Source organism: Aythya marila (assembly GCF_965140915.1).
Source record: "Aythya marila genome assembly, chromosome: 9".
Classification (NCBI taxonomy): Eukaryota; Metazoa; Chordata; class Aves; order Anseriformes; family Anatidae; genus Aythya; species Aythya marila.
The window spans coordinates 24,205,732-24,232,699 of NC_139050.1; the positions used below are offsets into that span (position 1 = coordinate 24,205,732).

Genomic DNA, 26,968 nt, shown 5'->3' on the forward strand with positions numbered 1-26,968 from the left:
GATAAGGCCTATGCTAACTAGATACCTTGTTTGACCGATATGACAGTTTGTTACCAAAAACAGTTTTCATTGTAAGGTTTGTTTTTCACTGAAGTACTTTATTTTTGTTTTAAATTATGTTTTCTATGCCTTAGATCTTTCTAGTTTTACTTCTTGATTACTCTTTTTGGCTGCCAGGAAATGCTGTAACTCTAATTGTGTTGCAGATGAACTTGGTCTCCACAGGGAAAAGCAGCTCATACGTGTTTGTTTATTTTAAAGTTTTAAGGAAGGTTTTATGAGCCTGTGAAAGACTATATTTAGATGCGTTTTTTTAAAGTTATTTTCCTTAAAGTGACTGAGTCAACTACAAATAACAATTATTTCCACTCAATTGGAGTTAAACACAGATAACAACAGTGAATAACAAATGGATGGTTTTACTTTGAAATAGCAAGAGAGACCGTGGCATGGTTGTTTGTAACTGTGATTACTGCTTTAATAGCTCTGGGTACTTTTTCATTATTATTGTTTATGTTATAAATGTTGAAACTCCATTTCTCTTTATACAGCCTAATTCAGGAGCAAGAGCCAGGATTTGGGCTGTAGTCAACCCCTTGCATAGCTGGATCCAGAACAGTTTCTATTGCTTTTAAATGGCACAGGAGCCAGTCTGGTGGTACAGGCCTTGGAATTAATAGCTCAGCATAGCCCTTTCTCCCAGAGGGAAGAGTGGGCAAGGCAGGCTGCAAGAGCTGGGTTCAAAAACTGCACACTGAAGCTAATGGCATGGAGAGCAGAGTGCCTCCTAGCAGAGAGCATGAAGACTGGGATGGAATAATAATAAATTTCTGTTCTTCTTTACGTTGTCTCCAGTGCAAGAAGATAGGCTACAGTTTTCACATTGGTGCCAGGGTCACACACCCTACAGGACTGTAAAACTTCCTGGGAAGCTGTTGGCCAGGTACCTTGGATCACAGCAGCAGTAGCACAGGCTGGGATGTGCCCGTACCAGCACCGCAGGCTGGGATGTGCCTGCTCAGAGGTGCACGCAGCAGAACAGGGCACTCCTTTCCTCTCCCATCCACAAAGCTCTTTGTCCTCCTGCCAAGGAGCAGTTACCCTTAATTCCCATGTAAGCATCAAAAATGGAACAAATACAACCTGGGGAGAACACTGCACTCACAGACAAAGATCAGTACACCCAGTATTATCAAGATTCACAGCAGACTTCCCCAGTTACACAATGAAAAAGTCTGTCTAAACTGTAGTTTCTGGAAGAGTGCTTTTAAATAAATTCTTCATAAAACCAGAACTGCAGATCTATCAAGCATTTTCGCCTCCAATCTCTTTATCCTCAGTATTTTCATCACCCAAATTCCTCTCATCTGGATTCACCAGTGGGTAACCCTCACAGCAGAGCCGTATTCAGCGCTGAATATTCAATGCACCAAAGATGGCAAATACTATTCTACCTTCATGAGACCGTGATATTCCAGCCCTCTGCTTTCAAGTGGTATTTGTTGTGCCTTGGTATCTTTATACAATAACAGAGCAAAGCTACAGCCAATAGAGCCTGTGACTACTACTTGCACAGAGTAAATCCACATGAATAAATCTTATTAAGCTTAAAGGCAAGCAGTTACTACACCTGTTTGATAGATTTATTATCCCCAAAACCTAGCGCACTGATGTGAAGTGCAGGTATGAATTGAGTAGTTATGCTGTACAAACAGCCAGCTATTAGTTATATTATGGAAACAACAAGAATGTTGATAAGATGCTGCATTGGGATATTTAACAAGTGTCAAAGCCTAAATTGAAGGAAGCATTTGTCTATGAAAGTCAATGAAGATATTCCTCCCCATATCACGGTTAAATTTCTCTCAAATAGCATACAGGAAAGCATGGGAAAAAAAGTTCATTTCCCCCCATCATCTTAATTAACTTCTTTCAGGTGCTACCACAGGAGCCAGATGAAGCTGCTATGGCTTTGAAGCTGACCCTGCCTCAGCTGGGTGGAGGGCTGAAGACCTCCAGGGGCATCTTCCCACCTAAAACACTCAACAGCCCCCAAACAAGCTGTGCACCCACTCCAACAGCAATCAGCAGCACATCCGTGTCAAAGCATCTGACAGAAGGATGCAGGGGGACACGCCAGACCCTCTGCCCACCCCTCACCTGCACAGAGGTCTGGCTCAAAAGCACAGAGGCGAGCTGCTGATCATGGTCAAGTCTGTTTTTAAGAAGTTGAGTGGCACACACTGCCTCTCTCCCCTAAAATTGTTTGACATTTGAAAGCCAGTGATTAAATACTGTAAAAACAACCACCTCAGGGATGAAGAAAGCTCAGCTACCTTGTCGAGGTGGTCTCTCAGTAAAGGTCAAGCTGCGTTATGCTACACATACTTTAACGCCTTCTTCATTGTAACTGATCCTCACATCTGGCTTCAGCCTATTCACCACGATTTAATTTATTTCCTTGCTGATGTTAATAACACTTTTGTCTCTTCTATGCCCATACTATTTATTTAATCTCTCACAATGAGACATTTTGCTGGTGTTAGTCATTTGGGTGTCCTGATGAGACAGAAGTTGTTCTTTCATACATAGAAACTGTGTAAAAATCAGTTTTAAACCATTTGACTTTAAAGGCTACTTCCATTAAGCTATGCTGAATAAAAAACAATATGTTCATCTCTTCTTATTCCCATCTGCTCCAGCACATTTCAGAGAACATTACTGTAAGAGATATTTCTAGTGAAAAATAATTATTGCTATTCTAAAATAGCTTAGACTGGTGTGAGTGTTGCTGACAGCGTTTAAGAAATCCTCACATTATAGCCTAATGAGAAAAGAAGTCTGTAGTATAAGAGGTGTTTTAGACAGAAATATCACTTATGCTTGCTCGAAGCTGAGCAACACAGCAGAAGCTAACAGCCCAGACCCTACAGGAGGGAACCGACCTCCTCTCACCTCCCCATCACAGTCCCTCCCTGCTCCCCAGCCCAGCTCCCACATCACTCAGCTCCTATATTAATTAATATTACTTTTGTCTAAGAAATAAAAGCCCGGTTTCAAGCCCAGCCCTGGGGTTTGGGAAGCAGTCTCTGGTGTGGCTTCAAACTTCAGTGTCTGAAGTTTCTTCTTGAAGAATGTAAAGCACAATAATTTCATAGAGCATCTTTCCAGGAGGGGAAAAAAAAAAAAAAAAAAAGAAAAAAAAACAACCTGCATTACAAACAAAAGCATTTATTATTTTACTTGTAGTGTCTCCTGCTGCCACCAGATGGGCCAAGACTGCCATTCAGGTATCATTTTCCATCTCTTTTATTCGGTAACTTCTGCTAGGGCTTTGGACCTCTGGACCAGGTAGATTGCTCAGGAGAAATTTCTGGCCCTGGTTTGTGGTCACCATACTCGCATGCCCTCAGCACCCATTTCTTCAGCTGGGTGGAAGAGCCCTGAAACTTACACAGCCTCCACAGGGAGCTGCACACGGACCCAAGCTTTACCTTTTGTGCTGTTTCTGGAGCATAAATTCAAGCCAACCTTCACCACAGCCTGGTGCAGGCAGAGGGTCCTACCTGGCCTCCATCCCTACAGCCCCAGCCAACTCCCCACGGCCCCAACGTGAGGAAGGAAGGTCCTACACGGCATCTGTCGTCTTGATTTCTCAGGGCATTCAGTAGGCCAGACGAGGATTTCCTCGATGTGCTGGTCCTTTTGTGGCACCACATTGCCATCTGCTGTCCCTCCCCTTCCCTGGCAGCCTCGGCAATAGCCAGGTGAAATACAGCAGCACAGCTAGCTCAGTCCAAACAAAGCTGTTCAAAATGCAAATAGGGCCATGATCCATCGCTTATTTAAATGGATTTTAACATTTCAATTAACTATTTAAGAAATACAAGGCATGAACCTGCAAGGATGCAGTCGGATGAAGTGCTACAAACAAGAGGCTGTGTACAACAGCAATGCAACTATTAAATCTCAGTACTTCAGGGTGATGGTATGCATGGGTGTATCACTTGAATAGCTGCTTATAGCTCAGAAATCCCATCATCCAGAAACAAATTATGCTTTTTCTGTCGGTAACACATGTTCAGATAATTAAAAAATTTAACTGGTTCCTAAAGCAAACCAACAAACAACTCGCAGCAGATGTAATCTCCTGCTTAAGCCCCACACACAGCAGACAAGCACACCTCAGCTACCTTGTTTTGCAGGCAACATTCCTGGCTTGCCCTTGGTCCTGCTGCTTTTGTTTCCTATACAACCCCTGGGAAAGGCTTTGTAAGGTACAGGCTTAAGCAGCAGCTTTGGGACAAAGTTGCCCAGAACCAGGGATAGAACCTGGGTCTTCATCACAGTGGGAAATCAGAAAAACCTTCTTCGGAAGGTCATCCAGGCACAAATACTGAGAAAATAAGCCCAGCAAAGGGGACTGCCTCCTTGAGAGCTGGTATCCAGCCCAGGGCACTCCGTTGGACATGGCTACCCATTGGAGATGAGCACAGTTACCCTATTTGCCTAACGGTAACAGGTTTGTCTACAGGTACAAGCTGTACTGTTTCTTTTCTTTTGTCCTCACTGCTTTATAAAACATCTGAGAAAACACAACAAGTTCAATGCATTTTCCTTAATCTCATGTGTCACAATCCCTGTCACAGCAGCTGGGCAAGAAAGACAGGAGAAGCAAGGGCCTCCTGGAGGCCACTCACCCTCCGGACACCAGCTCACCTTGGATCATCCTTCACAAAGAGACTCCTGAAGGCAGGAGCTCTTCTTGGCCCTGTTTTGCAGGTAGGGAAGAAAGCAGCTCCCAAAAATGAACCTCACCTGAATGAAAACCACCTTCAGCATGGCCCAGCCATCACTAGAACATGGGAAGCACCCCTCTTCACAAGTGGTTGTGTGTGTGTGTGTGTAATTTCACCATGTCTTGACTTCCTTTGTCTGAGGGATGGAAAACAAAGCCCGTTATTAGTGATGGGATAGGTCAATCACTCAGTACTCGAAAAAAGAAAACCTAATGAGTAGCTGGGAAGTGGCATTAACCATCCCTGCAGCCTGACCAGACAGAGCTGTATGCACAGGGGAACAAGCATCACCCATTAACTGCCACAGAACCAGGGGACCAGCTTACAGAGGCAGAAACCAATAGATAAAAAAATAAAAATCAAACACCAACAGAAACATGGAAAGAACAAAACACAAGGCTGTTTGTTACTAAATCTGTCTATCCTAACTTGCATGCTTACTATATATACATTGATCCTTTTTGCAGCTCACTGCAAGCTCAGGAGGAAGCAAACAGATGGACAATGACTTATCATTGGAGAGATTTGGATCAGCAACTTAGAAATTCAGATCTGTACAGGAGAAGCAAGTTAGTCATCCAAACAAATAGATATACCCTGGGGAGAAGAAAAATCTGGATAGCAAGAGAACTCAGGAAAAAAAAAAAAAAAAAAAAAGAGCATGGGCATGCAGAATACAAACAGCTATAAACTGAGTATGAAGAACGACAAAACAAAGCAGTTATGTGCAAGTGACTAGTAAACATTTGTTTCTTGCGTGGCTGCATTTTTAACAAAATGAAGGTGACAGTTTAAGATCTTAAGCACTGAACATTAGTCATTGTAGCACAGAGGTCCCTATATTTGTTTCCTGGCTTTTTGTGCTGCAGAAGAGAGGCCATCACACCCCATGTGCCCCCAGCCCCTTCCCCTGGGCTGTTCACGATGCTCCCTGGGCTCAACAACCACCCTGCATGTTGTGTGCTCACCAGGGTCAGCCAAAAAACAACCTGGTAGGACTTGTGCCCAGAAGGTGAGTTACCCTACCTCGTGCATCAGCAGCTTGATGGGGTGAGATATTCAGGATACATTAACGCCTAGAGTTTAAATATTTAAATTAGTAGGGCGTTAAAGTCACAGAGCACGATCCCTTACACAATTAATAGCTTTCCTGGAGTCATTTCTCTTTGAAACATTTCAGATCAAGCAACCTTGCCAAGGCAGAGGATGGTCTAGAGGATTTCATCATCTCTCATGTCAGTGCTGTGTCATTACCTTCAGTTCACATTACAGATTATATGTAACACACGGTGTCTAGAAATAGCATATGCACCGCAGGTCCTCCTCCCAGACCCCGTTGCTTTGCACCTGTCCAGAAACTGTTTGCCAGATCCACAGATGCAAATTCCAGTAAGTCAGAGGCTACCGTCTTGTTCAGACAGAGGACACCAAGATAAAAAACTGAGATATCATTGACATTTGCCCTTCGCAGAAGGGAAGGAAGAAAGGAAGGGCTGCATGAGCACTAAGTATTCTCTCCAGGAGCCCGTCAGACACCTGGATTACAGTTGGCAGTGAAAGACAGTTACACCAGTCCCTGCTCTGTTTCCATCTACTTGGTAAATTGACAGGGTTGAGCTACTTCCTAGTCTGGCAGCTATTTCCCACCCATCGGGGCAGCGATAGCATCAGAACCGCAAACAGGATTTACCTGGGAAACAAAGCCAAGGAAAGGCCCAAATCAAAATCCACATCGGCATAGCTTGAATAGACAAAGCTTTTCTCTTTGGGTACCTCCAGATGAAAGTTGTGATGATTGTTAAAACCAATTTATTATTTTGGTAAGTGTCATCAACATTCAGTGTCTCGAAGAAAACATTGGTCAGAAAGCATACATTTTTTTTTTTAAATACAGCCCACATCCCATTTTGACCAGAAAACTAACCTTTCTCTATTAAGAGGAACTCTTGAAATTTTCTCTTAAATCATATACAGTTGGCTGCCTAAGGACTTCTGGAGCCTGAACACTGGAAATCAGAGTAAGAGAGGCAGGCTGCACAGACAAGGAAACCCAAGCTTTTGTCCTGAGGAAAGGCAGAAATATTCCAACCTTTCAGCCTGCCTGCTCTAGTATTTTGTTCCCTCCTGCTGCCACGGAGCTGTGCTGAGTGGGTGGCACAGGTGCACAGGTATCAGGAAGTGACCCAAGAACAAGAGTATCAAAGCATTATAAATACTTGCTCTGAAATTATTTTCAGTCCAAGCATGATACCAGACATTGTTTGGTCTAAGAAAATGCATCATTCTAGTTACTTAAATTTGAAATCTAGTTCTTCATAAACGTGAATATTCAAGTGCTCATCACCAGGACTCTCCAAAGCACCACTCATTTTATATGGCGAGGGGCTCCAGCATCCTTTTGCCAACATCAGTCAAGGAACAGAGCTGAATGAAAGGAGCAGAACAGTCTAAAGGTGCAGTTTGCTTATGATCAGAGGCATTCCCATCCGCCTTTCAGTTATATTTAGCACACTGCAGAGATGGAAACCTCCACTTACATCTGTGTCAGCCCTGGCCAAGCTGTTGGCGAGTTCATAGTTGCTCGCTCTTTCCCTCGAGTCATCATCACAGGCAGAAGTTAAGTAACACATGCATCAACTCCCTTCTCCCCATTTATTATCCAGGAGAAGCAGAACTAATTAAATATCAGCCTCAAACAGCCAATTCTTTCAGCATGAGGGGGATTGTGAAAAATTCTCCCATTAGCTTCCCATGCAGCACCAGAAGAGCTAAGTTAGAAACCCACCAGCCTGAAGACATTTTCTCCTGCAATTTGCATTTTAATGGGAGAGCAGAGGACTTATTGCTAAGTGCCAGGAGCCGACAGAGCTGTGCACATTCAGAGGGTCTAGCTAATAAATGCACTGACCCATATTTTTCCACATTTTATGGGACAGTGGGGAAAACTGCTGAAAGAGCTCATTTGCAGCCATGTTAATTACACTTTCTGTGGGAAAGCAGAGGAACATGCCACAAAGAGCTACCTGCAGCTGCATTTGTGGGGCAGTTTAATCTACTGTGTAGAGCAGGTAATGGCATGCTGGAAGGACCCTAAGTCCTCTGACAGATGGACCATGGGCCGTGGTGGTCGTGGTCAGGCCCTGATGCTCCCAGGCCATTCAGCCTACTTGCAAAGCCATAAAAGCAGCAGAGCTTTACTTGAAGGGTGAAAATGCTGCATCTATACCAAGCTTTCTTGTGTAATTAGGGCCTCCCAAGTACCCATTACAAACTACAGAAGAGTTCATAAAAGTTCTCATCTGTGGCGTTCACTTCCTCTGATCTGGCTCCGGCCGTGGCTCCCAGGCAGGTGTTTGTGCTCCTCTTGTCACAGTGGGGAAACGGGCAGAGCCCAAGGGAGCCCCCGCTGCCCTCCTGCTCACCAGCTATCAAAAGCAGGGCAGCTCTGCAATTTAAGAGGCATCAGCTTTCATTACATACATCACAGCCCCTCGATCCATCTCCTGAAGCAGAGGAGCAAGGCAGATGACGTTGATACATACAAAAAAAGGCAGGAAAGCGAGCTACAGAGCTGACAGCAGAACTGCTTAAATTAAAGGGGACAAGACAGCTGATGGAGGGTGAGGTTTGTCCTCTCATCTGTCAGAGCTCTCCTAGCCCTGCAGAAACCTTCCAGAGCTCCTGGCACAAACCCACAGGAGGAGCCCTGGGCACAGGCTGCCTGGTCTCAGGCTGCCACAGCTGCACATATCCAGGTTTTGCTTTCCCCCCTTGGCCTTCCCAGTTCCCACTCTGAGAAGACATCAAAATGCTTTGCTGGTTATTGCTCAACCTCTTCCCTAAAACATCAGCGCCTCCCAGATGGTTCTAGAGATAACACCACAGCTATCCTCTGAGGCAGGGAAATGTTGCTCCGTTTTATGGATGAATAAAATCCTTGCTGAGCTCTCACAAGAAGCTGAGCCCATCTCCTCAACCCCCCTACTTAATGCCTCCAACATCAATGGAGGAATAGAAAAGAGTAAACGGCCTCCCCTTTGATCTACAAGCATCCTACAAGGCTATCTTCTTCAGTTTACCCACTGGAAATGGAAGGTTCAGAAAAAAAAACAGTTTATGCCCAAGTCAGGATTTCATATGCCCTGCCAATGAGAGCCTCCAGTATAGCACAGGCACCTGCCCCTTCAATCCCATGGGAGCAGAAAGCACACACTCTCCGATCTTTAGGGCAAGGCAGTAACCAGGAAGGGAGGTTTTTAAGTTGTCCCCATTTCAGCAGGCAGTCACCCTAAGCAACTGCGTATTCTAAATACTGAATGCATTGCACAGGAAGCAGATCAAATTCCAGTTATTTTTTGTGGACTTGGTAGGAAAACAGAAAACCATCACACACACCTGGGCTATTGCGGCTGACCACCATACCTGATCCCAGAGCAAAGTCCCTCAAACCATCCCTGCCAGGCATATTTCAGGAGTGCCATCAGGAGCTGCAATCCACATGCCACAGAGGTACTGAAAGCTCTGAGAGGATTTGTCAGGTTTAACAGCATTTTTTAATTGGGTTTTGATACCATGAACTTAAATACTTGAAATTGTAAGATTTGTTGTGAATGGGAAAAAACAGAAACATCTCTTGTGCTCTCAACCTTACCTCTGACGATTGAGTTTCTTCACTTGCTACAGAGAAAAACATTCTGGAACAAGCTGCAAACTTTTTTCCTCCAGCAATGGCATTCTCTAGGGCCACAGCTGTTCTGAATGTAAATCCCTACAGTTTGTGTTTATGAAGTTATTCTCTGTAACCCCAATCTTAAACCTCTAAAGCCAATTTACTGTTCTGTATTATGCAGCTGAATACCAACAGAAAAAGGGCAAGAGTCAAAATGGAAAAACAACAATTTAGCTTGTGAAAGTGATTGTTTTATTCTAACATTTTATTGACTCTTTAAAATGGAACAAACGCCAAGACTGTGAGGATCATAAGCAGATATCTTTATTGACTAGGTTGGTACCCTTTCAATACCAAACCAATGAATAATTATGGCAGACAATTGCATTAAGCTGGCCACATATCTGCAAAGACCCTCTAGCTTAATAAATTGTTATGGGGCAATGAAAGTTTACGTAGCTGACTAGAAATGTCAGAATAGCATTACACGGGCACCATAAAATAGAGTATCGCTCATTTGAATCACAATCCAACTAAAATCAGCCCCTAAGCTTGCTTTTATGACCTTGCCCTCACAGCAAACTCCAGTTTTCCAGCCCTTTCTCTCCACTTGGTGTCTCAGCACGGCTCTTTCTCTGAGCAGCAATAAACTCTACAGAAGTAGCTTTGACTTACCAATAGCTTCTTTTTTTCCCCCCATTGGAGAGCAGTAGGCTTAAGGTATAGAAAGAAAATAAAGGTGAGCAAGATGCAACTATAGGGAAGGTTTAGAAATAAAGCAAGGATGGATGTTTCCTCTACCAGGCATGCACCAGCAGTTTCCCCACTGCCTCATAGCTCCTCCTATGAGAGGAGCAATTAAATCCTTGCTAAAGGAGACATTTTCATTGATCTCTTACCAGATCAGTGTAAGAGAAAGAAACACAGAGCTGTCTCTGGTCACCTCCTCTCCCAGAGGTCTGCCTGGCTCCCTGCAAGAAGCAGAGCTGGGCTAGAGCAGTCCACGTGCACCAACCCTTTTGCAAAAAGTTCTTGTTTCAGACGATTCATCTCCCATCAAACACCTAAAGAGAAAGCCTGCAGCAGGAACAGGAGCCTTCCACATTTATATAGGGCTTGGCACGGCAGGATCTTGGAGGGGCTGCCAAAAAGTTAAACATATCTGTTCCAGACAGCATCCACCAGAAACATGGAAGGGAAACTGAAAATAAGTTTTCAGACTGCATCCTACCCCTTCTGTGCCTGGCTGCTATGCTGCAATCTGGAGTAAGGAGAAACTTTAGGAAAAACACTCTGATTTTCATCCAAGTCAACCCAGGTTTTTCAGCATCACTAGTGGAGAGGAAGGAAAAGTTGATTCTCCTAGCAGAAGCAATTAAGGACTTGCTGGGTGGCTCACACACACAGCATGTATAGAAACCCCATTCCAGACTATGCAGAGCAATATTTTTTTCCCCTTCTGGAACTGCCTTGACATGTAAAATATTTCACTAAAATAACTCTTTGAAAAATGATCCATTACCATAACATGCCACTGTTGGGTAAGAGCCTTCTCAGGAAAAAAAAAAAAAAAAAAATACCTGGAAAGCAAGAAAGCAAGGAGAGGTAGAGAAATAGAATTACAACAGTTTACTGAAATATTTTGGTTAAAAGCGTAACACTGAATTAGATGCACATAAGTGTTACATATGCAGTTCAGGCTGGGGAGGACATGGAAAGCAGCCAAGGACCTGCTAGGAGCCAAGAGCAAACACGTTTTGCAGTCCCTGCTATAAAAAAAAAAAAAAGAAAAGAAAAGCAGAAACATGACAGCTACCCAAAAAACTATTCTGTAAACTCTTCAAACAACACCACACTCTTTGCAGTAAATAATCCCAAGACAATTTCGTTCCTGTATATTATTTCTAAAAACACCAAGCACATTAGCCCAACCAAGTCACACCTGGTCCCTATCCCCCAGAGGCATGATGGGGATTTGAAATTCAGCTCCAAATTTTCCTTTACCAAGACAAAACCAGGAGTCCTACTTATTGCTGGCCCCCTCTTTGATTTCTTTCCCCTAAAAAAACCTTCCCCACTTTACTTCGGTAGGACATGACCACAATCTAAAGGTGTACAAAGCCCAGCTGAGTCAGGCATGCTCCCTTAAACACAACACACCATGGCTTGTAATGGAGCTCATCATTGCTGGTTCATTAATTTCAAACAAGATATTTGTTTCATGAAGACATCTCAAAGACTTTAATTCTAAGATTACTTATTCCTTTTTATTATTATTATTATTATTATTTTAATTCAACTCAAAGTCTAAAGAGCCTCAAGCAGGTTGTTCTGGGGGTTGTGAAACAAAGCTTGAACTGAGAAGAACCAGCCAGAATAAATCCAGTTCACTTTCTACCATCCTCAACTTTATCTTATGGAAATAAGAAGTTTGAGGTTTTACCGCCAAATTTTATGAACTACAAAAAAAAAAAAAAAAAAAAAAAAAATGAAAGGTCTGACTGCAGCAAGCAGAGTTTTACCCAGGTATCTTCTTTATTAAGACAGAAAGTCTCCACTCAAAAAGGATTGACTTAAAGAAGATAAGAACAATTCAAAAAAGTCATTAAAATGGACATAGTGATCCGAGTTTACCCTTAAAATTGACTTTGCAACATTTAATACATGCACCTAAGTCCAGGCACCTCTACGGAAGACCATAGCTCTTGTTAAACCAGACCCTGTAACACCACGCAAGAGTAAACACATTCCGTCCTGAAATTAAATCATTGCATCGCGCCATTCTGAAACAATCTCACATAATACTTCTGAAACCCTAGTCTCAGAGGTACAGCTTTGCAGATAGGGCACATAAAACTGTGATAGAGCTCTTACTGTGAATAAATAATGGTGGCTATATCTAGAAAACAATATCAGCCTACACACAGCTTGATAGATATCCTCTATTAAGAAGCTCCAGCGTTTTACAAGCATGCTAGATAACTGGCAGTGATCACACTATAATCCATTTTAATTCACATTGAAAGGCATATTTTCTCCTTCCAAAAGGGATTCTTTCCACAACCAAGCAGATACCAGCAAAGTTACATGTCTCAAAAGAAAAGGTGAGATATATTTCAACTAAAATACCTGAAGTGGGATTATTATATTGTATTTCCAAACCTATTATGAATTCCTGTCTTGAAGTCACTAAAACTCATCTATTTTTACCCAAACCAGCCAGTAAGAACAAGCACTTACTTACCTAGCTGCTGCCAAGGACCCAGCACATCAATCTCATGGGGAAGACCCAACCAAGTGTTTTCCTTTTTTGGGTGCTTTCCGCCACCCAAAAACACCATCCCAAAGCCTTCCACCCAGGCCACATTATCCCTTTTATCAACCAGCACAGCAACCCTAAGGCTCTGCAGGTGGCCCTCACTCTGGGGCAAGCCCAGCTCAACAGGTGAACAAAGTAAGAGGCATGAAAGCAAGCCCAGCTGCTCACAAACACTGGCACCTGGAAATCCAAAAACCATGAGCAAGAAGCACCAGGAGAGCCAAGCTACTCCCTGTAGGACACTGCCTCCAGCATTCCTCTGGGCAAAATCCGCAGTCCTGCCAACACAGTTACAGAAATTGAGTTAATATTATGGCATTTGTGTAACCTCAGAGATGGAAAGGCAAGAAAAGATCCAGAGGGGAGGTGGGCATCGACCCAGGTTTGTACTGTGGGTGCGTGTGATTGTAGCACAACCTGCACCAGGCAAGGGCAAGTTCAGCTCTGACCTGACACCACGCCGAACATTTCATGGGCCTGGGGATGAAACTGATGGCATAAAGCAAAGCTGCACCAGATAGGGTCTTTATCAAAGTATCAGCAGTGATTTTCCTTCCCATCAGCACACGCTGCTTTTGGAGGTTAAGAAGAATTTTGCAGCAAGTCACGACCGCTCAGAGCGCCTCCCATCCTCCATCTGCTATCCCTCACCCCTCCCAGGCTTTATATGGAGGCCTTGCTTGTCTAACATGGGGCTCCGGGACATTTTTGCTATCGAGGTACCCAAGTTCCTCTGTAGATTTAGCCCTCAAGATCCTCATTAAAGAAGCAGCTGCTTTTTATGTCCTTATGTCAGTTTGGAATAATTTTTCTTAGTTATTGAAAACAGCTGCTCTTTGATTAGCACAATGAGCATTTATTTTCTCTTATACCAGTGTCAGACTGCTTCATTGCAACACAGACAGGAGACACTTAGTTTCACAAAATAAATCTATACTAAGTAGAAGCACAAGTGAAACAGAACAAATATTTTGGCATTTGTAGCCACGGCATGCAATGAGACAAAGTACCTCCTCAATCAATTCACTCACTGTTGTTCTGACATGGCGTGAAAAATGAGGAAAGCCATATGAAAATGAGGGAATTTTTAATTCTCCAAAACTTTCCCCCGGAACAGTTTGCTTCAGTTAAGAGCTGTTGGAGCAGAACGCTTCACCAGAGCACCCCACAGCAGGGAGACTGCAAATGCCATGGTTAAAAAAAATATATATATATGGAGAGAGAGAAAAAAAAAAAAATATGGAGAGAGAGAATTAAAGGCTTGAGTTAAGTTTTTAGCCAGATTTGCTCAGGGACACTACCTGAGCAGGTGGAGGTGCCAGGATGCTGCAGCATCTGGTCCCACAGGCAGCTCCATGCCTGTCCTACAGCCCCAAGTCCTTTCAGCAGGTTTCACGTAACTTTTAGAAGACAGAAAAAAAAAAGCCCCAGGAGTCTCTGCTTGTAAAAGTAGGAGATTTGTGCATGTGTTTGCATTGAAATTTTTGACTAATTTGGGGCAATTCATGAGCCCAGCTGTGGACTGATCTGATTAGCAGTACCAGGACTAACAAAAAACGCGTGGTTTTGCCAAGGCTCTGAAGTAGAAAGGATAACAGTGTAGAGAAACAATATTTTCCAGGCATTACTGTTAATTCTACTTAATATTTGATGAAGATAACTCCCTCTCTACAAAGATCTACATTTATCTAAACTACTGTTCGCTGTGCTTTACACAGGCTCAACTTCACAAGATACTTGTTTAATGTGTCTTAATTAAATCTGAAAAGAAATTATTTCAAAATAAACACAGAATGGATGTGAGCACGCTTTAAATTCAAAGTACTACTGGCATGAGCACGCTTTAAATTCAAAGTACTACTGGCAAAGCTATAGACCCTAAGACACTTATACATATGAAGGAGCTGTGTGATATTTCAGTAGCTTGTCCTGCATGCTTCTCTGCCTTCCCAGTCAGGGTTTCAAGCAGAAATACCTTCCACTGGTATTAAGTTAATGACAAATATATATGTAGCATAGAAGCCAGCTCAGAGTGCCATTATGGCTCTCCCATATCCATTATGGGAGCTCAGAAGTGACTGGGGTTGTGATGAGAGCATCCCATATCCTTCCTTAAGGTCTGTGAGGACAGACCTTTGTGTAGCCTGAATTGTCTCCGGCTGTTCCTATTAACCTGCTCTCAGGGCACCTCCACAGGATTTAAGCATCCCAGAGCCCCCTAATCTGGCTGGGTATATTTTGTGCAGGGATGTCTGTAAGGAAGCAGGAGCTCTTCCAGCTTGTGTGGTGCTGCCAGCTCTTCTTTTCCCCTGACAGCCAAGCAATTAATTTATGGAGAGGATTAGATCTGAGCAGGTTCTTGTGAGACCCCACATTTTTGCATTGCTTTCTCAGGAGCATTTGTAGAGGTTATTTATATAGAAAGTGTAAGAAACTTCAGCAGGAGAGGAGAAAATTGCTAGTCAGATGTCCGTATACCACCATCTGTTACAGGGACTGTAGGAGAAGCAGCATGAAGGCACAACAAAAGAATTAAGGGTGTTGTGACAGCAGGAATCTGAAATTATTATTATAACTTGTTGTTTTTCCTCAATATTCAACAGCTGCCAGGGAATTCATAAACTGAAATCTGCATCTTTTATATACTTGGTACTCTGAATTTGAATCACATAGGAGCTAACTCAGATTAAGCACCGAATTAAGTATCAACTCTTTGACAAAGCTGGTTCATCTCATATTTGAATTGCTGATGTTGAAGTGGGGCTGAGAAGCTGATGAGTTGAAGCACCCTTTGCATTTACCAAACAGATAGGATCAACCTTTTAAAATTGCTTTGTTTTTATCTTAAAATTTAACAGCGGTTCTCCCGTGTTAATTTTCTCAGCATATATAAAAAGTCTCAGGAACACTCGACCTTGGTGCTGTGGAAAAAAGAAGAAATGAGGGACACGATTTATGATGGTATTCAAATAGCATATGGCAAGCATGGTGGTAATTTAAGCAAGGAAGGTAGGAGCAAGGGAAATAGTAGCCCTATTTCCATGCCCGTGTTGGGGTCGGACCCAGCATTCATCACATCACTGTGAAAACGTCCCAGGCTTGTGACTGCCTGAGAAGAGAAGCAAATCCCAATGCTACTGAATGCTAATTATGGGATCTCAGCTTTATTTTTTTTATGAAAAAAAAAAAAATAATGGCCAGTCTAAAGTACTACATAATTATGATTCAATGACAAAATACTTGTATATTTTTTCACATGATTTGAAGAAACCTACTGCTCGTGCTCGTGTTGGATTAAGCTCTATGAATCAAACTCTACAACCTTTGTCAAAACTGTGACCTTCCAATGGTTACCAGTACTGATGGCCAGAGGAGTTTTGACCATGCAAGGATTGCCACAGCTGGCTTGATTAAAATTTCAGTTGGATAAGGAGCTTCATCACATAATTTGATGATGCTGGTTACAAATCTGAAGCCCATGATGTGAAGCCCCCTCGGGTTCCCCTTCCCCATGCTGGTCCTGCAGGCCTTTGGGCAGTGGATTCTCTTAGTTATCAGCACCTGCATGAAGGATGTGCAGCTTCTTGGGGCTGCTAGTTAAAAGAAATCACTCTTTCACAAACATTTTGTAAAAAAATCACAGAACCTAGAAACTAAACCAATACACTGCAGAGTCGCTGAACTGATACTCGTTTCTCCTCTGGAGGGAGGGGGGAAAGGTACGATCCTCAGCAACAGCTTTGCCCTCTAAACCTACAGCAGGATCTCAAGGACATCTGGGTACAGGAGGAACCCCGTGAAGACGCTGTCGTCCTCGGCGCTGACGTAGACCCCGTTCCAGTCCCGTGCAACCTCCAGCCATACTTGGTCGCCCGCACTTAGCTTCAGGACGGTCAGGAAGGAGGCCTGGTCGATCTCCTGCCCGTAGAGCGTCTCACGGGCCTTGGCCACCTTCCTGCTGCGGGCCACCAGGCTGACACGGGCCGGGCGGCCCCTCACCGTCAGGTGGTAGGCGAAGACGTACGCCCCGGGCACGCTGCAGTTGAATTTCCCGGTGGAAGGGTTGTAATCTTCCTGGTCGTTGTACAGAATCTTATCAAACCGGATGGGGACGTTGGGTGGAGGGAAGGGTTTGGACAAGCCAGCGCTGAAGGCTGATCTCAGGAGCTTTGCAGCGTCCCCTCGAGCCCCCTTCGCCCCGCGGGAGCCTTTCCTGCCTGGCGCCCCGCGGCCCCCCTTGCTGCCAGCCACCCCCTTGGGCCCCGAGGGTCCCGTCACGCCTGCGGGTCCCAGGTCCCCTTTGTCACCCTTACTTCCCTGCTCACCCTTTTCTCCCTGCTTTCCCTCCGCTCCCTGAATGCCCTCAGCCCCCATCTCTCCTTTGCTGCCTTTTTCTCCCTTCATCCCTCCTTCCCCTCTTTCCCCCTTTTGGCCTCTCCCCCCCGGTTCCCCACAATACCCCTTGTCCCCCGTGTCCCCCTTCTCCCCTTTGTCCCCCTGTTCTCCATCCACCCCCGGGTCCCCGGCGTCCCCCCTGTCTCCCTTGTCTCCTTTGGTGCCGTTCTCACAGGTGTCCCCCTTGGAGCCCTTTTGTCCCTTCAGGCCGGGGAAGCCGTAGCCGCCCTTATTGCCTTTCACTCCAGCTTCACCTAGGACAGAGCAGGGGCAGAGAAAAGGTTACAGCCATTAGTGTAGGATAGGATATCCATCACCAGCAGCAAAGGGACAGGCCAAAGCACTGTTCATGGCTTTCCCGACCCATGTTACATACCTTGCAGCCCAGGCTTGCCTGGATAACCAGGGTTTCCACTTATTCCTCGCTCGCCTTGCTCCCCTTTGCCTCCTAGGACATTGCACCATTAATATGCCATTTGTGACACTGTCTGCAGCGCAGAAATCATTACACAGAAAGTGACTGGTACCATTTTGCATGGGTCCCTGAGCACAAGGAGCAACGTTTGTTTTCCAGAACAGACCTCACAACCCCCAGCTGCATCGCCCAGCACCAAGCACCACCGTGCAGACAACTCCGTATCATCCTCATGTCGGATTTCTGCCCCAAAATGAGGGAAAAACTCCTCAAAAACAAGGAGTTTTGAGTGGGATCTTTATGAGCAGCCATAAAGATGGCTTTATGGCTTTTCTGTACTACCTGCACATACCTCACCACCACCCAAGTTATTGTCCCTCTGTTCATGCCATGCTAAATCTCGCAAGGTGTCAATCCATATCAGCATAATCTGCTTCCTTTGCAAAAATATTTTTTCCTACAATTTTGTGGTATTTTCTGAGGACAACAGCACTTGTTTTCCAAAGGAGCAGTTCGTCTGCTTTACCTCTTTCTCCTTTAAAGCCTTTGGGACCTTGAGGTCCCGGGGTTCCCGGCACACCTTGCACACCAGCATCTCCCTTCTCCCCCTTAGGACCTGTAATGTAATCACATCAACAAAGTTATCTTAGTAACTCAGAGGTTTAACTTTACAGATAAAATGTGTGATAACAGCTAAGCAACACACCATCAGGGGTGCATCAAGGGCAACCCTGTTTCCATCACCCTGGTAAGAGCTGGCTATTTTATTTGCTGTCCTATAGATGATGCAAACCAAATGTGAGACAGACAGGTTTGGCCTGACCCTGCCCTCTGTGCATTGCAGCTGAAACCCTTGAGGGGCACAAAGGAGAGACAACAACACAGCACAGCTTCCACTGGCGTTGGTGAGGATGCCCTGATCTGGAACGCAGCTCCCCAGCCCTTGTCTTTTGCTGCTGCAATCCCCAAATCGTACAGCTTTCCTTTTTGCTCTTGGCTACAGTTAAAGATTTTTTAAAACCAACTTTCAGCTGCCTCAAAGCTGCAGGGGCTCAGGCATTCATAAAACATCAGAAGTAATCTGTCTTTAATATTTGAGCACATCCAAGCAGCTCCCATAGCTTAGTAATTGCCCCTCTCCTTAAAAAGAATTAAATCTGCAAATACAGAAGAGGAACCTGGCAGGTGGCTCCATGCTGCACAAGGAAAGGCGAGCAAGCCAGCTTTCTTTTCAGCTTTCTTTTAGTTTACTTTTTCATCCACATAGGATCACAAAGCTGCTGGTGCCTGTCTGAGGGCAGGCTCGGTCAGCTGGAGCCATCCCAGCACAACGCAACTGACATGAGAGCTTCTCCATCAGCCCTATGAGCGCAAACCCCTTCCACAGCCCATATAACTTCTATTAGCTGTGGAAGCTAACGGAAGTGCAAATCGCTTGAGTACATTGTATTAAAAAAATATTATTTCACCATTTTTGCCAGCTTTCCCCAGCTGAACAGTTCCTAGCTCCGGTATCAGCGCTATCAAAGTGAGCATTTGCAGACTAGCGCACTGCTCGTTATAACCATTAGATTTTGGCACTGCAGACATCAGCCAACGTGCTGAGATGCCTGGTGTGAGCCAACTGATCCATCGTGGTCTGCACCTGGAGGCCCCTGCTCCCCCGGCGGCCCCCGAGGCCCGCTGGTGGGGGGACAGCAGTCGCAGCAGTTGAAGAAGAAGTCGGCTGTGTCCAGGGTGTCGTTCTCAAAGGGGAAGAGCGTGGTGGCCGCCCGCACCGCGGGGCTCATGGAGGGCAGCTGGGCTCTGCCCGGGGCTCCCACGAGGGGGGCAAGGGAAGGGTTGGCAGCGCCCGGCGGAGGGGATGGCTTCGGCTTGGTGAATTTCAGCGCCGGGGTGACCTTCGCTGCTGCCTGCGTGGCTGCCACCAGCAGCATCACGGCCACAGGGACGGCCACCGGAGAGCTCCACATGCTGGCAGCTGTAGGAGAAGGGGAAGGCCATAACGAAGTGCATGCAACACCCTCTGCACCCACTTATCCCCATAGAGCCCATGTGTTCTGCACTCACCCTCTTCATTCCTGCACTCTTCCCTGCATCCCTTTCATTATACTTCCAATTTTTTTAATCCAGATCATCACCTGGTCTCCTTTTAGCATGAGAACCATCAGCCATGTGCATCACAGCTGACCTACACACAAGCCATATGACCTGTGGCAGTGCTGGGCCCATCTGCCTGGCAGGTGGCCTTACACAGCATCTCTTTTTATGGGGAAAGTAATGCAAAAACTGGGAAAATCCCCTGCCTGCCCACCCCTGCTGACTGGCACCCTACAGAGCACTTGCCATCTGGCTGCCTGTTAGCTCTGGGAAGTGCTCCCAGGGGCATCAGGGGACCCCTGAGAGCGGCACGATTGCTGCCACCATGATGTCTCTTCCATTCATACAATTAGGAAAAAATCAGTAATGATTTCAGAGCCAAACACAACCACACGCCATAAAAAACGTATTCTATAAAAGAATAAATGAAACAAACATTAAAAAAAAAAAAAAAAAAAAAAAGCATTCAAAAATTTCAAAGTATTTTTTTTTCTTTGCTACTGACTGGGTTCCCAGACTTGCACATTCTGTTAGTGCGAATTCTCAGGTCCATTCTTTTAGTTTTTAAAGAGGTGGTTTGGCTGAACCAGAAAGAAAAGAGCAAAGTAAGAACTGCCTGTTTTTTCCTATAGGACAGATGACGCCTCTCAGATGACTTGTCATATAAAGCATCTTTGTTTCTTTCTTAATCCCGTGTGTCGGCCCGTAAATACAAACAGAACAGACTCCCTTTCTTGCTGAACCTGTAACCTAACCTTCCTATAGCAGCGGAGGTGCTTCATTACATGAGAAAGCCACCGGGAGAAACGCTGACTGTTCTTGCCATCCAGAGGGCAAAAGGACGGGCCCACCCAGAGCTGGGTGTCTGGGGGCTGGACTGAAACCTTGCCATGTTCAGGAATTCAGTTTTAGAGGAACAGCTCATGATGTTCTTACATAAAAAGGCAATTCCCCTACAAGACTAAATAATTTAACAGCAAACATTATCCACAAAAATTGCCAAGTGACCACAGTTGCCCACTGCTGCCATCTGTCCCATTCTTCACCCCACCGGCTCCAGGAAGATAAGTTATCACATGTAATCATTGCATCCCTTCTCACTATGCAAGGTGGATTAGGACGGGACACCAGGCACTATTTTTTGTCACAACCTTGCATTTGATCCCAACCAGCCCCTGCCAGCCTCACCATGAAGCTTCCAGGTGCAGGAGGGCAGAGCTCAGCGCAGGCAGAGAGCAGCCAAACCCCACCGCCAGTACAGAACCACCGCCACGGACTGGGAGGGTCAGCCAGCTGCTGGGGAGAGACAAAAGCAAACCACTTCTGCAACGAGTCTGAAGACAACTGCTTTCCTGTTGCATAGCCAGGTGGATGGATTGCCATCAAGTACAGGAAAAATATAACTAACAAAAAAATATACCTTACCAGTCTGTTTAGAAAATAAATTGCTCAGAGCAAGGAATCATTAGACAGGTTTTAATTACAATGGGCAAGCCTGTTCCTAAACTAATTATTCTTACATGTAGAAATACATTTTAATAAAACTGATATTTAGGGTGTTTTCATTGTATCAGCTCACCACCAGTGATTCTGAAGCCGTTCATCTGAATCCCCCCACTAGGAAAGATTATTATTCACAGTGGACACAAAATATGAAGAATTAAACTTTTAAAACACTAGCTTTAAAAAAACAGTTTCTCATGCAGCTATGGCAGTAACTTTCCTGGAGACAAATTATATTGCCCCTGTGTCTTAAAGTCTACGAGTTCATTGCAAATATCCCGACTGAACACCAAATGAACCATGTGCATTGTCCCCTACCTTGTAATCGGTCCCACTCCCAGGATGACCTGCCCTCAATGGCACTTTGAAAGACACAACCTTTTTTTTGGAGAAAATCTGTTTTATTTGAGTAAGTGCTGCTGCTGTGGCCAATGAGAGCACGCATGGTGTGGGGAGAGGGGGCGGTTGGCGATGTCCCCTGAAAGGACCAGGGTGACATTGATATCCAAGGAAATTCAAGCGCTTTCCCCAGCCTGGGACGCTGCTCTTCACATGGGACTTCTTTGGTTCTTTAGCCAAAAAATGTTTTTTGGAAAATTAGGAACTATGCTCATGCCACAACATTGTGTGGCCCCACCAGCGCTCAATCCCCAGCTCTTCTGCAGGTACTCAAAAATGGGAGGGTTACTGTAATGTTGTTCTAGAACAACAAGAACAAGATTTGATCAACCCTCTGGATTTAGTTGATTTTCCTTGTCTCTCCCCCTGCAGTCACAGCACCCACCTCCTTCCCCAGGGACACCAACATGGGCCATCATTTATTCCGAGATTTCCCAGCCCGGTGCAGTGCGGTGTGAGATGTGGGAATGCGAGGCTGCCTTTCCTCGCCCTGTCTTGGTGAAACACGAGCGAGAAACCGTCTCGTTCAATCAGTCTGAATTTACTACATACCAGCACACTCGGAGCTCAGCTGCCAGACAAGAAAGGCTGCTTGTTTCGGGCAGGCTGGAGAAAACAATCAATTCTCTTTAATGTAAGCTGAGGGAATTGTGAGCCTCCATGATTTATTTGGAATCGCAAAGCTACCTTTTCCTGCACAATCGTCTACAGCTTTCAGCAATAAAAAGTTGATTAAGGAAAGTCTATTACTAAGCATACCGGGCTGGTTCGATTCACCAGCTTTTCAGGCTGTTCCAAAGAAGCCAGTCAGGAGCTTTGCAGAGCTGCTCTGCACAGGGCAGGCGCTCATCCCAGCCCCTGCAACAGGACCTGCACCAGCACTCCCTGCTGCCCATCGGTGCTGCTGAAAACTGAGCACAGCTCTGGAATTCAAGCAGGCCTTAAAAAAAATAATAACCATTAAATAATAACCATTTTCAATTCCATAATTGGATTAAATGTTTTAAACTGAAGTTAAGAACACCTGTGTTTTCAGCAGCTGAACTGCTGACAAGACTGGACACGTGCATATAAATTGCAGATAAAAGACAGAAACACTTGTGGGTTAGACCTAAATCAGGGACGACACAACATCTCAGTCACACGGTGTAAATCTAAAGCATCTCTATGCAGTTGTTACAGAAGTGGTTGGTTTGCACCAGTACGGCTGAGGAGGAAGGAAGCAGCTGGCGACCTCCTAAATCACAGCCCCACCGGTGGCACCCTGCAGCCATCAGAAATACAATCACGAGCATCTTACACTGCGAGAACTGGTCATTCCCCATAAGAGCTTCTATTCAGACAGGGGGAGACACCAACAGCAGTGGAATTAAAGTCTTGGGCTAATTCTTATTAAGAAGCCAAACTGGATGGTGTCTACATAAATACCCCTTCCCTACCAAATGGGAGATTGGGGTCTCCAGGAAAAGTCAGTCCCAGCAGCCTGGCAAGGAGACGTGTGAAAAGGAGAGGTCTTCCAGGAGGGGAGAGGCTGCCTGGCCCACTGGGATGTATGATGTATGCCAGCCTGCCCTGATGACTTTGTTATTTATTCTGTGTGGAGGAATCCATAAAAATGCTAAAGCTAGTAAAAGAAGGCTGTTTTGCTGTACTTTTGCAACAGTGAAATTATTGAATTAAGGAGTACAAATACTTGAACTAATACATTCTCGTTCTGCAATGGTAAGACGAATGAAACACTGGATTTCTTTAACTGGAAGTTGTTACCAAAATGGTAATTTGCATTCTCAATTTGAGCTGAAGTTGCATGCACTCATTTAATCATCTGCATTGTAATGACAGTGTGTACTTGAATCACAGGGTTTAATTATTTTTTTGAGTGTTACCAGTTACCTTTCACTTTAAAAAGCTTAGGAAAAGATTGCATTTACTTGTTACTGTCTTTCTTGAACAATATAAGAAGTTAAGAAGGACAAAAGTTATAATCATTTCCAGCATTTTATAACTAATTTTGCTGTGTGTTTTCCAGTAACACAGGAAAATTTCCAAGTGGCTTCCAGGCTGCTCTTGGGGATGAACGTAAGCATTGTATATATATATATATATAATATATGTATATATGTAAAATCTTAGTGGCCACACTGTTAACTTTTATTTAATATTTTCCTGCAGTTTAACTCTCACAGTGAATTATTATAGGAATTTACTGAAAATTTATTCACCCAAAGCTATTAACCACTGAATCACTTGCACAAATATCCATTGCAGGATCAGGCCTTACCATAACCTGAGCTACTTACCTAAAAAAACAGTCAAATCACTTGTAACTATATCCTGTCATTAGCAACAGAAGTTACTCAATGGGGTAAAATTAACCATTTTTAATCAAGACTGCTGCATTTTCCAATGTTGCTTCCATATTCACCAGAGTTACTCTTTCATGGACTTCGATTTAATGCAGTATTTGCAGCACACTAAAGCTTAAGCAAGAAATACAGCTTTAATCCTGGGTTGGTGTATTTTCTTGAATAGCTTGAACAGCAGCAGGCTGGAATAGTATTATTAGGTTATGTGACAACTGCTGGTTTTTAAATTATACAGTGCTTATTGAGTTACTGAAGCAGTTTGGGAAACTCATAGGCTGAGAGTGTAAATTAAGATTTAACACTAGATTAATCACTTTGTTTATTCGGGGGATCTACAGTCCACACTTCACCAATATAAATGATGCATGCAGTCTGTTAACATTCCTTCAAAGTACATTTCAAGCACATTCCCAGCTTTGCATATTTGCAGATAGCTGGTTTGGAGTGAGATTTGCAAAGCTGACAAGTGACAAAAGGCTGTGCCGGCGCTGCTGATTGCTACCGGCACGACACCAGCGGCGGGTAGGGAGAGCTGTGCTCCTCTGATAACTGCTGGGCCACCAGGAGCCCCCCCGGGGGCCTGCCAAAAGCAATCTCAGGAAAGGCAGCGAAGCTCCCTGGAGGAGGCCTGAAAGCAGCTCCCCACACAAGCAGCTCCCCGCCAGCAGCCCATTTCTGCATTTGTTGCTCCCAAACTAGCCGTGACTTGGACAAACGTCTGCTGAAATCAGCAGAAAACCTGCACCTGCAGCCATACAGCCTGCTCATGGCCACGGCACCATGGCCCCAGAGGCCCTCAGCTCCCTGAGGCCCCTCCTAGGCCCTGGGTGCTGGGTGCCACAGCATGAGACACACCAAATTGTACCAATCCTGTCTGTACTGAATTAATCGAGAATTTTTAAAATGAGATTGTCAAAGGAGAGTCAAAAAACACCTCCCAGTAGGCCTCACTGCCGTTTGTTTGCAAATGGAAGTAGAAAATGTAGGCCTGCAGACACAAGGGGACTGATAAACTAAGGTAACACTTTTGGAAATACAGTACCAGGGGAAACAGTGAAAAACTGAGGAGCACAGAAAATGAGCCAGGTTTGTAGTAATAAGTGATTTTAAATCTTTGTGCTTAGGTATCAAGAAGGCAAACTGGAAAAGAGAACATGCACACAGAATGGGAACTGGGTAAAAATGGAACTGAATTGTATTGGAGCTGGGTAAAAAATGTCAAAAGGGAATTCTGCATAAAAAACAATTAACATTTCTCACATTTCCTGCAACAATTTCATACATCTCTTAGAAGAGGCCCTCCTTCCTCTCCCCCGCCTCCCTTTAATTTTATTTTCTGTAAAACAGGGCTGTGTTCTGCTCTCCTCTATTCATTTTCACAAAGCAGTGGAGCTAAACAGAAACCAGACTGAAATGGATTTTTCCTGCTAGGTTGTTAATTAGTGGAGGGAGTATTTCTACATGACACAGTGCAGTAGATAATTTAATCAAGTCAAGGCACAGCTTTCGTTCTCCTCTCACGCCCTCTGTATGTTGTAGCACCCTAACACCCTACACGCAGCCTCCAGACTGAGCCCTGAATGCAGGTTTGTAGGGTTTGACCTCAAATTTACCTCAAATTTACTCAAATATTTACCCAATGCTTGACCTCAAAATGATAATACTGCTACAGGGATTTTCATTGGCTACAAGGGGATAAAATAATCTCCCCCTAAAAGTCTAATTGCATTTAGTGTTACTGAGATTCAGTTATCAAGGGGAAAGTAACATGGGCAAACAAAAAAACTATCAGTCTATGACAAGGTAACCCACAAGCCCTACACCATGTGTTGCTTTAAATTTCCTGCACCCTCTGGCTGGCAGTGCGATCACACCTAAATAGAGATTTATGGCACTTTAAAGCATAATGACTAGAAAGACCCAAAAGCGGCCATTTCACATAAATAAGCATTTAGGGAGTTATTTAAGAACTGTAAGAACTTTATGATAGCTATTACATCCTATTGAGTCAATCACTCAGGAGTCCCTAAATGCAGATTAAAGCCATCGGCAGCGTGTGCTTATTTAGGTGGGAGCTGGGAAGTGGAGCCCAGAGCTGTTGCAGATCCTGAGGCCCCTTTAGGGTGCCACCTGCCCCACAAAGGGACACGGCAAGCCACCAAGCAGGGGCAGAGCATGGCCCCACTGCGATCCCTTTGTCACCACCTTCTGCCTAAGAAACACATCCATTGTGCTCGTTTGGGAACTGGAGATGGCCGGAGGTAAAAAAAGTGATAAAGTTACCTGGCTCCCTGCTCCCCCCGGTCTCCCTTTGTGCTTCGGGGTGGGGGTGTCACAGAAACCCTGCTCCTCCGGTGTACTGCTGCTCTCCTTCAGTGTGCCTCAGGAGAAAGAGACAAAACCATCCTCAATAGCTGGGCCTTTGCTAACAGCAAGTGGTGGTGTTGCTTCCCTGCCTTTCTCCAGTGCCATCTTCAGGGAAGATGATATTTGCTGGTGGGGGGGGAAAGTGCCAGAATGGCTGGAGGACAAAATAAACCCAAAGGAAGTGCGTCCTGCATTCAGCATGCTGCAAACTAGCAGGGTTATTTACCCAAATACATAACTGATCGTGTTTAAACAGACACCCGACTGATTGGAAATATTTAATTCTCTCGGGCTAAACATTTGCCAGTGAATAGCCTGATAAAAATCACATTGACTTCTATAAACAGTCATGACCCGTAATTTACTTTTTAAAACTGCTCACACTGTGGACTATAAAATTGGATTTTGGATAATATCACGGCAAGGAGAGGAACTGTCAGAGCAGTTTTATATGAAGGGACAACATTAATTGCACTTTCTGAGCACTGAGAGGCGAGGGCCCTGCCAGCTCCTGAGGGTGCCATCCCCTGCTCCGAGCCGCTACCACTGGGACACGGCTTTGGGAGCAAGAAGTTTGGGATGGTGGAGAGGAAACAGAGCTGGAGGCAGGGTAGGGATGAAGGTGTGCCATCACCA

The 26,968-nt window shown here is 44.7% G+C and overlaps 1 protein-coding gene across 1 annotated transcript; it reads right to left on the reverse strand.

Annotated features, from left to right (window-relative positions):
- Positions 1-16,540: 16,540 nt before the first annotated feature.
- OTOL1 (otolin 1) lies at positions 16,541-19,570 on the reverse strand (the record flags this gene model as incomplete). The annotated part of the gene is made up of 4 exons (XM_082767243.1): positions 16,541-17,436; positions 17,559-17,630; positions 18,124-18,213; positions 19,243-19,570. The coding sequence occupies 4 exons, from the start codon at positions 19,568-19,570 to the stop codon at positions 16,541-16,543; spliced, it is 1,386 nt and encodes a 461-aa protein (XP_082623369.1).
- Between the last annotated feature and the right edge of the window lie 7,398 nt (positions 19,571-26,968).